The sequence below is a fragment of the Nesoenas mayeri genome, assembly GCF_963082525.1.
Source record: "Nesoenas mayeri genome assembly, chromosome: 4".
NCBI classification, from domain to species: domain Eukaryota; kingdom Metazoa; phylum Chordata; class Aves; order Columbiformes; family Columbidae; genus Nesoenas; species Nesoenas mayeri.
The window spans coordinates 31,172,871-31,187,814 of NC_137540.1; the positions used below are offsets into that span (position 1 = coordinate 31,172,871).

The 14,944-nt window shown below is 40.1% G+C and overlaps 1 protein-coding gene across 2 annotated transcripts in view; it reads right to left on the reverse strand.

Annotated features, from left to right (window-relative positions):
- The window catches only part of GATB (glutamyl-tRNA amidotransferase subunit B), a gene marked incomplete at its 5' end in the record, with an annotated part of 43,379 nt that extends 30,680 nt beyond the window's left edge, over positions 1 to 12,699 (reverse strand). For both annotated transcript variants that reach the window (XM_080344369.1, XM_080344370.1), the window contains 2 exons: positions 10,343 to 10,493; positions 12,554 to 12,699. In XM_080344369.1, coding sequence (XP_080200495.1) covers positions 10,343 to 10,493; positions 12,554 to 12,699 — 297 coding nt within the window. The remainder of the gene's footprint in view (positions 1 to 10,342; positions 10,494 to 12,553) is intronic.
- Between the last annotated feature and the right edge of the window lie 2,245 nt (positions 12,700 to 14,944).

The window sequence follows — 14,944 nt, forward strand, 5'->3', positions numbered from 1 at the left end:
GCATTGCAAAGCACATCTTTCTCACTATGGCATACTGAGATGTCTACCATGCCAATCTGATTCCTCTGCTCTGTTTGGCTCAAACAAATAAATAAATAAATGACCCTCTACTTCCTCAAAAATCAAAACTTAACTGCTCCGTTTCTGAAGTGCCTACCACTACCCATTCCGGTGATCAAGACTGTGCACATAAAGCAGAGTTGTTTAAGCAAACTACTACTTTTCCTTCAAACAAGCCTAGCTTTTCAAATAATCTGCACTGATAAACATCAATTCAGTATGTGAAACTTCCCATACTAATGATCTAGAGTAAGTCCCCCAAGCTTGTTTATGCAGTAAGCTGTTATTAAGTAGACAGCTTTGACTAGCACCAAAGATTTAAATTACTGGCTTGAACTGACAAGCTGCCAGTCTGGTATGTTAGTAAAGTGCTGACATTGAAAGAAAGATATGTAGCTTCTGCAATAGCTATGGACAAAAGACAAGCGCCCATAAAGCTTTTTTAAATATTTCTGGTCTTCTAAAATTGAAGCATCTCTCCTAGGTAGTTAAAGAAAATCCTAGAGAGCTATCACAAAAGGAAATGAAATTGTTTGTATTGGAAACTCATGAAAAACCTTAACAATGGCATCACAACACCAGGACCATTTCCCTTGTAGCTACACTATCCTGCTAGAGCACCATGGTAACTGAGTGCTAAAGGAATGAAAGAACAATTCAGCCAAGATCTCTCTTTTTCTGATATTCACCTATTCTTTACATCTAGTTCACAAGTGGAGAGACTCCTTTTAAAAATGTATCATCTTTATTTGCAAGGTCAGTTTAGTCCATACCTTGGTTTGAAATACAAGGCTATTCAATAGCTACACAAAACTATACACAATACCTTCAATGGCATAAATTCCCACCAAAAGCAACTTTTTAACAGCTTTTTCTTTAACAGCAGGTTTACTCCTTATATTAACATTACAGAAAGCTGGCTCCCTTTTAGGTGAAGATGTATGGTTCTATATTTAGTAAACGATAATTTTAAAATTTTAAAGACAGTAGGTATGCAGCTTCTTGTTTTGCTAATGAGTACCATATAGGATAACTGAGGGAAAAAAAGAGAAGAAACATCTAGATCTCTCTCCTGCAAAAAAGTTTATTTGTGCTACGTTTAAAAAAAAAACAAAAAGTAATCTTTGCCATAACGTTGGCACCCAGGAAACCTAAACTATGGAACAAAGTATTCCTTGTACTAAAAACAGTAAAATGAAAATAAGTCCGTGGAAACTTTAAAAGTTTTTTATTCCAGGTCACACATTTTAATAAAGCAGATTTCATATTAATTAGCTATGTTAAGACCTTAATTCTTTCTTACAATCATGAAGAAATCAGCATTAATCAGATTAACTACAGGACTGTTTATCTAAGAAACATTTAATTTTAGCTCCTTTTTATTCAAAATAACAGCTAGAAGAAGGAAGCAATGCAATGTACTTAGCCAGCTCTCTGTAGACCCAGCAGTAATCTTTAGAAACCTCAACAGATACATCTAATCATATTTCCCAGCACTCCCATTTCATATCACTCTGATTTTTATTTGCTTCCACTAATGGATATATTCAGTCTTGCTATTCCTCCTGTGTTAAAAGTACTAACTTGCTTCCATATATGGTTCTTTGAAGTGCAATCTCAAGTTAAACTTCAAAATAAACTACTCATATCTACTTAGTCCAAATGTAATTGTGACTGTTCAGTCTGACACTGCAGATGAATACTTCAGTGCAGTTTTCTTCCTTGGCATCCTCCCACACACACAGAAGGGCGTAACTGCCTTGTAGCTATGCATGTACAGAATGTACATTACAATAAATGAAGAGCTAACCATTTCCCAAATGATCTATTTATGTCAATAGGTATACAATCAGACCCCATCCCTCTAAGCACACAGTAAAAATGTAAAAAACAAGCCAAACTAAGCCTTGTCATGTGTTTGGTCTGCAAAGAGTGCACGTGTTCCAAAAACTGAGGTCTCTAACTGCAGGGGAAATCTAATAAGTAGTTTCATTTAGGGCATTCTGATTTTCAGTCCAGTGTCGACTTCACAGCATATTTCCTCCCCTAATATGAGCGTTATGTTCTTATCCATAAGGAAAGGGGCAAAAGAGTAGGTGAGGAAGCACCAGACATTTTAAATTAAGATCTTCAATTAATAGAAAGAGTTTCCAGCTTAAGAAAAGAGAACCAAATGGCAACTGAGAAGCTGAAGAAGCAAAGGAAGATGGAGGCGGGGTGGGGGGAGGTGGGGGTGTAGACAGGCATTAAATATACCTTAATATACTTTGTAACTTATCTTTCTGCAGTCTGGTACCAAAAACATATGCTCCTACACAAAACATATCACAAGGCTTAGAATTGGAGGAAGCATCTTCCAGGGGCAGCGATGACCAGCAAAATTCAGCAGCAGTAGGGAAAGATGCTGACCCCTGGGTGTAAGAAAACTGGGAAGGTGTGAGCAGATACAAAGCTATTCAAATACAGATTGACTTCTGGGTTTCTCAGCCCTTTGAGACAGGGGTTGCTCAAAAAAAAAACCACAGAAGGAAAAATCCATTCAGACCACTGTGCGGGCAAAGCGCTCAGATCTCAATGAAAAAAATCCATTTTCTGGGGTGGTAGGAAAGCAGCCAATCCAGTGGCATTGCCCCAAATCAGTGATCTTCATGCCTCAGATCCCATCAGCAGTAGCTAAAATCAAATAAACTTCTACCATGCAGAACCAGTCCCAAGCAGAAGAACCCACAGGGGGAGACAGAACAACACAATGGCAATATAATGGTTCATGATATCCACAATCAAACACTGTGTTTCTATGGTCTTTCTATCAGGAAGATCAAGTGAAAACACTTCAATGCTTCTAGAGGTAGGGGACTGAGCAATGGCTAAAATCTAAGTTACAGAATGTGATCAAACCCAAAGTCAACCAGAGCTTTGAGGTGGACCTTCTCAGGCCTGTTTTCCTACACTGAGCTCCACAAAATAAAGGTTTTAAACATGAATAACATCTGCCTTCTTCAATATAACCTAGATTGTTTAACTCGTTAAACAGGAAATTCTGAGCACTTAGCACTGAGAACAGAATTTATAAACCAGCCCCTGCTCTCTTTATCCTTGTAAGATGGTCCTTTGCTTGTAGGCTTGGTGAGGGCCAGCGCTGTGGTTTTCTGAGTTGGAATGAATTCTGGCCTTTGATATACATTGACTGTCATTTTCCATCATTCCTAAGCCTTGGCTATTTGCTCTCTGCTCCTTCTTGCAATCTTTGAGTGTCTGAGAGCCCATACTAAAAACACACTAAAAACTCCCAGCCCTTTGATCTGACTCTCTCATTCTTTTTTCCTCTATTTGCCCTCTCCTGAAACATGCTTATTTGCTCCCCAGAGAGGCAGCATCTTTCCCTCCAGGCTGACCCAGATGTCTCTTAAGAGAGCACAACATACAAATTGAGAGTAAATCAGAGGCTGTTCATCACACGTTGAGACAGGACTTCAGGAAAACAGGAGGTGACATAATGCAACAAGTCTTGCAGAAAGCTATTAAGAAAGCAAGCTAAAATTCTTTAATAAACTGGTATAGCAGAACCGATGAAGACTAAAACCTTGTTGGTTTTACCTGAGCAGTGACCTCGACACTCTCTCCTCCATGATACCCCCATCTTCTCCACATTTCATCAAATATCCCAAATGGAGTACAACGTGTCACAAATACCAGAATAGCAGCAGCCCAAATAAAGCTGAGATCACTGGGGAGAAGAGACTTAACTGCTCATTTCCTCTTCATGAGGCAATTTAGTCTGAACTTGGCAGTGAAACTGCAAAACTAACGTTTCTGTACAAAAAACAATCATAGAATCATAGCATCATAGAATACCTTGGGTTGGAAGGGGCCTCCAAAGGTCACCTAGTCCAAGCGCCCTGCAATGAGCAGGGACATCTTCAACCAGATCAGGTTGCTCAGAGCCCCATCCAGCCTGAATGTTTCCAAGAATGGGGCATCTACCACCTCACTGGACAAAAACAATGGTTACGGTGGCAAAATTTGCACATGTAAATAATAAAAACTAGTTGCAGAACCTTACGTAATCCTCAAAATCAAATACATAGTAATAATATATTTAATGTAGTGAGGTGACTGATAATCAGAGGGAACACAGAAATTATTTTTACCCCAGGAACCTATTACAGCCTAACCGCACCAAGGTAAGTTTGAAAAAAAATACATAAACCTGACAGTTACACAACATTACATAGCAGACAGCTAACCACGAAGCGAACAAAGACCCAGTCTACAATTATCTGTCATTACTGTTGGACAATGTTTCCTACATACCTTTCAATGAAAAAACTCTTCAGAGAAAAAAGATATTAAGAAGAACAAAGAAGCAATATGTCAGTTTGCAAAGTTAAAATTCTAAGAAATTGGTAGAACCATGATTGTGACAGAAACTTTTGCTTAACGAAGCACTGCTTTTGTATACATATATATAATACACTACCTTGGATTTCCACAAAGGGAGTTACATGGAACCAGACTGTTTGTCTACATACTGAGAGAAAATTACATCAAACACTTAAGGATGCCAGAGCATATATAGTGACTGATAACAGAAGTAATAGAAATTTGTCTCCCAAAAAATCCACTCATGGTTTCAACTTAAAGAAATTCCAAGTCCACTAACAAAAACTACTGCAAAAGCCAATATGCAATTCAGCACCAAGTTCAGACTGAATGCAGAAGGAGGGGACTCCGATCTGTCTGGTTGTCATGTAACAGTTGTGCTGTCCAAAAGTATCAAAGATGGTACAATAACTGCAGTAACAGAACTGTGTGAAAGAAAGGAAGCAAGATACTGCAAACTCCTGGTCCCCACTAAGAAGCAGAAAAAGATCTGTGTAAAGCAATAAAAAAAAATACCACACAAAAAGAGATAAAATACAGAGATAACATCAATGATGCATTGAAGGATCTGCTGAAATAGGTGATAGCAAGATGTTTTATCAACTCAATGATGTTCTAACTGGCAAGTTTACATCAGCCAGAGGGACCTGTTAAGGATGAACAGGAAAGCCAACAAGAACAACAAAAAGAGCTCAATAGTTACTGAGGTGCTAAGGAGACAAAGCTCTACAGGAATTGTTAGCCTTGACAAAAAGATTAAAACACCCAGAATGAGTGTCAGAACTTCTCACAAATAAACAAGAAATAGCAAAAAGCAAGAGAAGACCTTACAGGGGACTCTTTCAAACCTTGAGAGAAGAGCAACAAATGTCACCAAATACTTCAAAGCACAAAAGCCAAGGTGTCTCCAGAAAAATGGCATTTAAAATTAAGTATGAAATAAAGTTGAGCTAAGCAACTGCAGTAACCGAGGAAGTATTACACTTCTCAGACCCCAGTGAAGGAGGCTAGTTCTACAGGCAATCCCAGGGCTGTGAATGACCCTACAAAAGAGAATGAGGAACAACCTGCACCATAACCCAGCCCTGAAAGTCACCTGAGGCAGGTGACTCAAAGGCATTCTCAGATAATTTTTTTCTAAATTAAGCAGGATTTTCTTTTTAGAGGCTTACTGGGACTGCCAGTCCAGCAAGCTGGGACTGTGTGAGCAACTAAAGACTGTTAACCACTGATGATATAATGCATGTCATAAACCCAAATGTTATCAGGAATGGACTACAACAGAAAGGTACCATCAGCTTATAAGAAAATATCTCATTTTTCCCCTCAGTACAATTATTACAGTTTTGCTGAAAGAAGTAACAAGCAGTTAAAGTGTTTATGCAGTGGAAGTTAAACCCACATGCATGCAAAGATCAGAATATTGTCCAGTTCCCCATGAAAGGTGCATGCAATTTAAAATGTAGTTATCAAAAGTCAAGCTAAGAAGCAGGGGGTTTTTTTGAAAGCAAAGTAGTATAAGAAAGGAGTAAATTCATATTCATGCTAGCAGGAATGTCAAAACAAAAATGAAATCACAAGTTGGTAAAGCAGCTGTTGCAATCACCACATTTAACAGGCACAAGATATCAAAAAATCTAGTTTCAAGCTGTAAAGTATCAATTCTGGTTTCAAATGCTGTTTCTGTTCCAATATGTACAGCTGACAGACAGATCCACCAAAATCTCACACAAACCTCTGAGTGCCTTTGAAAGCAAATGCACCAGGTAAATTCTGTAGATTAATAGCATCTGAAATCCATCATTAAGTCTGACGGTTTATCACCCAAGACATCTGGAAAAACACTAGGTATCTGCCACTGCCAAGCATGAATGCCCTGCCAAAAAAGGAAGAGGAACTAAAGCACCCTCTACATCCCCAAACTGGGCATTACCCCTATCACATCCCTGGGAGGCCATCTCAACAGCAGAGCCCTGCAAGGTGGGGAAGATAACAGCACAAACCAGGTGCTCTCTGCTGCTGTGTGCTGTTGCAGTGACATTCCTCAGCTTTGGAGAAGCCAAAGTTTGGAGTTTAAGTTGCAAGCAGTGCAATACTAGAAGGAACAAGGGCTAATACCTGTTCTAGCCCTGCTTCCTTCCATGAAAAGGTGTATCTGGTTGCCCGACTGTCATTATACAGGTGAGAGAAGATACAGTAGGACCAAAATCCTTCCTTCTACACTATTTACAGAGGGATAGCTAAAGGAGTTTAAAACAACAAGATATGAAAATCTCAGTACAGGACAGCAGCAATGAGTGAGTTGTCAAGGCCTCAAGGATGTCCAGTGAAACTGGGAAAAAAATATTCAGATAGAATCATGCATCTCATATGCTATTCTACAGCAGTGTTCAACACCTATCTTACTCTGTTTCTTCTGAGGTCAGAAGGTATTTACCTCTTCTTCTTTAGAAACAGAGCTTGATCATTTCCAAAAACCCTATCTTAAAAAAAAAGATGCTGTTCACACTGTGAAAAGAATGAAATTCAAATGCATAAGAAGGTGTCAAAAATTTCAAAATACTTAAGGCTGTAGGGCTAATATTCATCCAAATCTTATTAATTTAAACCTTGGCTATGTAAATCCTAGATTATTTCTTCATACACTCACCTACAAAGAAACAGGATCAGGCTTTCACTTCAGTCATACAGGAGACAAATATAAAATGTGCATCTTTTGGTGTGATTAGCGACAAAGACTAAGCACAGACAAAAAGGTTTCAGCCCTTAGCTACTAGATCTACCATCTTATTTCTGTGGCTGAGCTATAATTAACCTTTAGTCAGTCACCTCAATAATCAGAATAGATAATTATGGATTCTCTTTTTGTGAGCCCAGTCTTATCTTCATAAACCTTTATAAAAATTCTCAGAATTTTCAAAGGGGATAAATCAGACCACCAGTGCAACCACCTCCATGGATCCTCAGAAGAATTTTAGATCAATCTGTAGGTATGATACACTGTATGCCACCACGTGTAGCACAATACTTCCTTTATAACCTGTCCTCTGAAGGCACCAAGCTAAGATCATTGCCAAGTCCATTCAGCAGGTAAAAGAATCAGGCATTTGCATATTTCATTACATGAATGTAATGTAGTCATATGCAGTCCCAAAGAAAGGAGAGCATTAGTTATTTGAGCTGCTATCTGATCTAGTGGCGAGGGGCTCCATCACCACAGGGGACAAAAAGCGTACAGAGTAGCATGGAACATGCTGTCCAGTCTCGTTACTTCTAAATTTACTTTTTCAACCATAGTTTTGCCACATCTTTTTTGCTGTCTCATGCCAAAGAGGAGTGTATCTGCATAGCTGGTCTTGCCTGTAGTTGGCTCTCACAGGTACCTTATGAGAGCAGCACAGTGAAATAGCCATGACACTAACTCTGTGATGGTCCTCCTAAGGCATACTTGCAGCAGAAGCATAAAATAAGCCGTATTGCATTACAGGAAAAAAATATGAAGAGGAAAGATGCAGCAGGGCTAAATATATTATTCTAGTTTCCCCTCTCCTGTGAAGAGGTGCAGCAAAGGCTCACACCCACAGTCAAAAGTGACCCAGAAATGTACAGCAATCAGAAAAGTTCCCTTTAGCACTATTCTTTCTGGTCCTGATGTGAAGCAGCAAATACTAGCATGATTGTCTATCACAACCACTTCATGGTCCCACAGTAAATTTAAATCCCTGTGACACTGAAAAGTGTCCCCATAATCCCATAAGTCTCAGTTTATAACAGCTGTTATTCTCTGCTATGGACAGCAAAACTTTGCTCCTATTTTTTCGTTTCTCAACAAAACAGAATCCAAAGGAAAGGCCAAATATCTACCTTCTAAAGAGACTTATTCAGCAATAATATAAACATTTGAACATTTGTGGGGTTTTTTTTGTTTGTGTGTTTTTTGGTTTTTTTACAAATACTGGGACATTTTCAAAAACTACATTCCATCTTTCAAAATACAGCAAAATCCAGTTCTACTTCAGATACTATTACCATGTACAAATATATACAGTTATTTCAAGAAAACAAGGCCAACTGTTTGATTCCAGAACAAGCATCCGTCTCTAACATTAATTCCTGTGCAGCAAGTACAAGGGGAAAATAAAGCTATGATTACTGACTGGATTTTGTGTCAAATTCTAACATGCAAGAACATGTTATTTTCTAACATTCACTTGCAACTCTATTTTCGCCAGTACTACAGTGAGAAAAATCTTTCTTCTCTTCCTACAGCTAAAAGCAGCTGGTAGAAGCTAACATAGCATCACTACTTTTAAATTAAGCTAACCATCCTGCTGTTGCTTGTCAGGTGCAGCTGTATTCTCTGTCAAAGCCCACATGTACTGGGGTTTTCTCACAAAGGTCAGACCTTTGTGAGACCTCATCTGTAAAGCACTTCAACGGAGCAAAAAGCAAAAAAAAACCCACCCCAAAACAGTAACATATATAAAAATGAAACTCTTCATAAATAATCATTTTTGTTCATTCAATAACAGTTTTTCTACTTGGCTGAAGATAAGCATTAGACCATTTAAGAGGATTTCTGCTCATTAATAGAATGTACAGTAGAAGGGCTGAAGCCAAAATCCTGAACCCTTTTAAATTTTCTAAATATTAATTCTCTAACCTAGTCTTGCCTCCAAATGAAAGGAACTAATTTTCCATGTTTAAGTCTAACTAGATTCTCCTAAAGCCAAATGACTGCATAAGATTCTTATTCTCTCTGGAAAATTTTCAAAATTTCAATATAGCTAGATCTGAAACTCAGCCCTGAATTGCCACTGACACCAGAGTGAAGTCCAAATTATATTAGCACCTAAAATTCACTTCCTTAGATTTCAAGACTTTTGCAAATACAGAATGAATACATCAACTCATTTCTCATTTACGGATCACACCGCATACATCGAGACCCTAGAAATCCAGCCATAAGTTAATTCTCAATTTCAGAATATTATTTAAGGCTGTATTATGGTGATGAAATACTTCCAATAGATTAAAAATAAAATACATCTGCAACTGGAATTCAAACTTCCACTCTAATACTCTCTGAAACACTTTTGCATTAAATAATTTCACTCTATTACAGTCCCTGCATGCTTGTTGCATGAGGCAATGCTAAGTCTATTCAACATTTATTTTTGCTGTACAGTAAGAGCTTGTATTATACTTTTAAAGGATTATTTTTATATTAAATTTGTTAGATTTCCAGAGAATTCTACAGCAGTACTGTCACAGCCATCACAAAGTTATAATTAGCTGTGACTTCAAAAATTTATGATGTTGTCACTAATAAATCACATTGTTATGTGCTAGCTGGCTATTCAGACTTATTAGGTAATTGTTTTGCTCTGGAAATAGGAATGGTTGACACTTTCCTAAATCAGAGACTTTCTGCTTAGGAAGATAAGTACCTCCATAGTGAGACATTCCAAATGGCAGATGACAGCTACATAAACAAACATATGGCAAAGTAACATCAAGTGGCCACTCGGAAATCTAAGATGTTCTCCCTTCATAGGATTTTAAGTATCTCCCATATCTAAGGAATTTCCTGTGTGGCATACTAACCAAATACACCCACTCTGGTCTCAGAGAAATGCTGCGATTCATTCAACATGTTGAAGAGATACTCCTCATTTTTTTCCTTTGCAGAGGATATCAAGTTTCTGTAGTGATAACTAGGGAGTGAGTGAACTGAAAAGAAACAGCACTTGGCATTTCATGTTATCAACCAACCAGAAAATAGAAAAATATGTAAGAGCAGTTCTATAGTCAAATCTTGGGAAGCACAAAATACTAGACATATACTCAAAGTTGTCTGACATAAGTCCTGATAGAATTAAGTTGAAGCATAACTTACTGGTAAAGTTCCAGGTAAAGATGCATCAAAGAAAGATACCAAAGAGTTAGGAGGTGCTGCAAACTGGACTTGGGAACCAGAGAAAAGTTTTGAGTTGGAACTGATCTGTGCATGAATTTCCAGACCCACAACTGGCACCCATGGAGCAAGACTGAAAAGCAAAGAGGAGAACGGAAATAAAATTAAATTATAATTGTAAAAAATTGTAAATTATGTTGTAAATTCATCTACAGTGTAATGGCAAAAGTTGTGCTGCAATACTGGAGAACTAACTGACAACATATACAGAGGGGATTGTATAGCAAAGTGTCTTCATTATATACAGAAAATAATGCAATTAAAAAAAGAAACATAATGGTCTGAAACTTTAAACTTTTCCTTACATGAGAAATCTTAGAGAAATTAATGAGGCAAATCTGCATGCTGGATGAACCCTAATTTGGTACCTTGTGAAAATCACAAAATCATCATAAATATCAATTACTTCTCAGGTAGCTTTATAAATCTCCAACAGACAAGTGGCATAATAAATTATGTATTGTTAGCTAGTCACTTGCATGCTGGGAAAGGTGGCTCTCTAGAGCAGTGTTAGTAGCATATTTGCATAAACATTAGTAATCTGGTAATAGAGAAATCATCACTTCAACATGAGAGCTACTGTCCTCTGAATATATTCCACAGAATAAAGCTTCTCTGTATCATCTAAAAAGTAACTGCAATTCTCACATCCATAACCTTTATAGGGACAAGAGAAAAAGGTCACCTTTACAGTATGAATTGCTTGACAGTTTCTGTAAGTAATTATCTGGCCTTGTACAAATGAAGTGGCACAAATAATATTCAGTGACAAAATCACATTTCTATGGCAGAATACTTCAGCAGTATAAGTACCCAGATAGCTATAGGAGATAAGTGAGCTATGGAAAAACTTCAAACAAATATATCAAGTACAATGTTCCTTCCAAAGGTGAACGTAATATATTGTCAAGATTTTAGTTCTCTGTCTGCCCTGCAACAGCTGAGGACATTCCTACAAACGCCAAACTAGTGATGCAGATACCACCTTAATAGCTGCTTTAGGATGAAGATGATTATCATAAAGGAATAAGGTTCAGATGTTTAAAGAATCTAATACACTTTCTTTCACTGACACATTTTCTTTGGTATTTTCAACTATGCATAACAATGCCTCAAGGTTTAGGGAAAATGTTGGGTTGGTTTAGGTTTGTTTTTAATTTTGGAGGCAAATTTAAGTAATTGTTTCCTGCATTCTTTAGAAGTGCATCCCCAACACATCATGACATTAAAAACTACATTTGGCTCCACTTAATAGGTATGTTGGCACACACTTGCATAAAAAAATATGTGCATCAGTCAGTACTCAAGTCCTACTAACAACACTGATGAGAAACCTGGAGATTCTTGCCATGTTTGTTCAAGGTTTATGTTTATTTGTGTCTCTAAAGAATCAGCAGCATACTTGTGCCAGTGTCTGCACAACTTCTTAGGTGATGAGCTGTGCAGAAAGAAACCTCAATTTCACCAGAGAACACGTTAGCTTGTGCAGGCTGTAACTTAGAGCAGCAGCAGGAATAAAATGCTCAATTCCGTGGACACTGTCAAAGTTTCACAATCCTGCACTGGAAGAGCAAGCTTCCTTTGGACCAGAATAACCCTTTGAAAACATTCACGAAGAGCTGGTGCGGCCCTTGTTGTTTATACTCCGAACACGCGCGGGCTAACGCTTTCTAATTTGCTTGCACTACGTCTGCCCTTTGTCACAGCCCAACGTGCCAGAGGGACGCGGCCCCACTGCAAAGATAAATGCTGTCTAAGCCAGGGGTGTCAAACTCGTTTTTCACCGGGGGCCACATCAGCCTTCAAAGGCAACGGCGACGCTGATGTGGCCCCCAGTGAAAACGAGTTTGACACCCCTAGTTTAGGAGGTTTGGGAAGGGGTATGAGGTAAACGGGTGCTGAGGACGTGCTGCCCCACCAGCAAGCTGTAGCTGCCTCACACTGCTCAGCTGATGGCACTTAAAGGGGCCCTGCCGCTCCCACCCCGCCGCACAGCTCCCGCACACGTTGCTCTCGGGCCCAACAGCGGCCCCGGGCCCGGCCCCCACCCTGCGGCTACGCCCTGAGGGCGGGCAGCCTCAGCGGAGAACCACCTCCACCGGCACCTCTCCCCGCGCCGCACCAGCACCGTACCCGCTCTTCCCCGCCGGCACTGCCCCGCCTCTCGCGTTACAGGCGACAGCGTGCTGCCCGCGGGGGGCGGGACCGGGACCCCTAGCGCCGCGCTGCCACGTCCGGCGCCAGACCCCGCCGCACCCCCGCGCCGCCACCGCCGCCATTTTGCCTTGCTCCTCGCTGAGAGGCTCCCGCGGCGCTCCCTGGGAAATGTAGTCCGGCGAGCGGGACGGCTGCGCGGAGCGGCGGGTCGGGGACACGGACTACAGCTCCCGGCAGGCCCCTCTTCGTGCCCGATCCTTCCCCGCCCAGGCTGGCACCTCGGGGGCGGGCGGGGCAGCGGCTGTGGGTGGCGTTGTGGAAAGTTCTGCTGCTCCTCAGGGTAGAGGGTGGGGGAGTCAGGTGAAGGCACACACTTCCACGTGTTTACCAGGGGCTGGGTGATGGCTGGCTCTGCTCAGCTTGGGGTGAACGTGGGGCTTCTGTTCCTCACCTTTGCTCTGGAAAGGCCTCCTCTGCCTTCGTGTCTCATTGTAATGGCGCCTGTTAGCAGGCGGGTGCGAGTCTTCCTCACACACAGCTCTCCTGCTTACCTCCTCCCTGAGAGGTATTTCCCTGGCACTCAGAAGTGTAGTAGCGTTACTGCGGGAAGCAGCTGTACTGCAGTCAGAGGGGGTCTTGAGAGGCCTTGAGACTCGGGCCTGCACCTGTTCTGAGAAAACTAATGTCAATCCTAGAAATGCTGAAGCAAAAGACAGTGATTGTGGCTTTCTTTTAGCTGTTGTTTAGATTGTCTTATACTCAGGTCCTTGAGTGTGTGGTTTTCCTTTGGTGTCATGCTGACACTAGCTGCTGTTTTACAGATGGCATTTTGTAAATCTTGGGCGTCAAATTATATGGTACCGTGCAGTTGCAATCTTAGATTTTAACTGTGTATGGAGAGCAGCAAGGTCCAGTTTCTGTGGGGCCTGGCGGTGTTATTGCTGTACAAATATGCAATAATGAAGAAAACTGTTCGGGGCATATGCAAACATCTTAAATGCTGTTTACTCAGCCACATTGTACAGACAATAGAATTAACAACCTTCTGTCCTAAGCCACAGGCCTGTGGAGCTTAAATGGGAATCTACATTAGCTGTTGCTTATGTCATCTTTGCTATATGTCAGGAACTGCTAATAGAAGCTAATCAGTCACAAACATATGAGTTAGACTGATTTCTTCCAGCAGAGGACAGTGGTGTACATAAGCACTTGACACTATCTTGCAACTTTTTTACCCTCTTGTCTTCCCAAGGTCAAATATGAGGTGCTGAGTGGTTCAGAATCATGTAGAACAAAATTTATCTAACTAAGAAAATGTTTCATAATGGTTGTTCCATAGCACTATTTTTCTAATATATTTATATTTTAAATTAGTTAAATTAACAGCATGTTCTTCATAAGAGCAACCAGGTGAGCGATACTTTCAACAGACACTAATCTACAGTTACTTGTACAATATAGCTTAGTTTAATGAGTTTGTGGCATTCTTTTTCTTGGGGAATATCCCTCTCTTGTATATTAAAGTGTGACCAAGACAAAATTCCTTTCCAGTAAAGAAGAACTGGCCACAGGTTATCTCGGACATGTTGTGGAGAATGAAAGAACATCGCAGCGACCCTTTGCCTTCTCTCCTCCTGCGAACCTCTTCTCATATGAGATAACCTAATGTAGAGCCTGTATAGCATTATTTAAGTCAATGGAACAGGTAGGAGTTTTTGGTAACTTTGATAGGAGGAAAACCCCATTGTCTTTTGGACTTTGTGGAGGGCTTATGCAATGTATTGTGATGAAGAATGCCATTCAGGCTGAAGTATATGATTGTTATTTCTGCAACAAATGTATTCCTTTAACGATTGTCCCCCTTGAACTCTGGATTTAATTATTACTTGATACTTTGTAGGGATTGACAGGTTATTTCAACTCAGCTATGAGGATAGGTTCTGAATGTAGCTCTAAAATGCTTCACTAGTATAAAAATGCTTTCAGATTATTTGACTTTCTTTTAAGCTTGTTATCCTGATATAATAAGGACTGCTTGGAAAGGGAGTAGACAGCACAGAGGGGTTGAAATCCACCTTCTGCATCCCAAACAATTCCCCTGGTACTTTTAGCTGTATGGGTATTATCTTACATACAAAGGAGGATTGGAAAGTGCCATTGTTCGTGATTAAAATTGTCTTGATGCTACTTTAATTTCTTTCCCGGAAAAAAATCCTATTAGAAAGACATTTTTCTCTGCAGACCTGTGCCAGTGACCAAGTAGGTAATAGATGAAAGCTCACACATCCATATACAGGAAGCTGATCAATCACAGAGACGCAGGGAATAATTGCCTTTCCCAGCAGCTTACTTTGAGGTAGGAAAGGC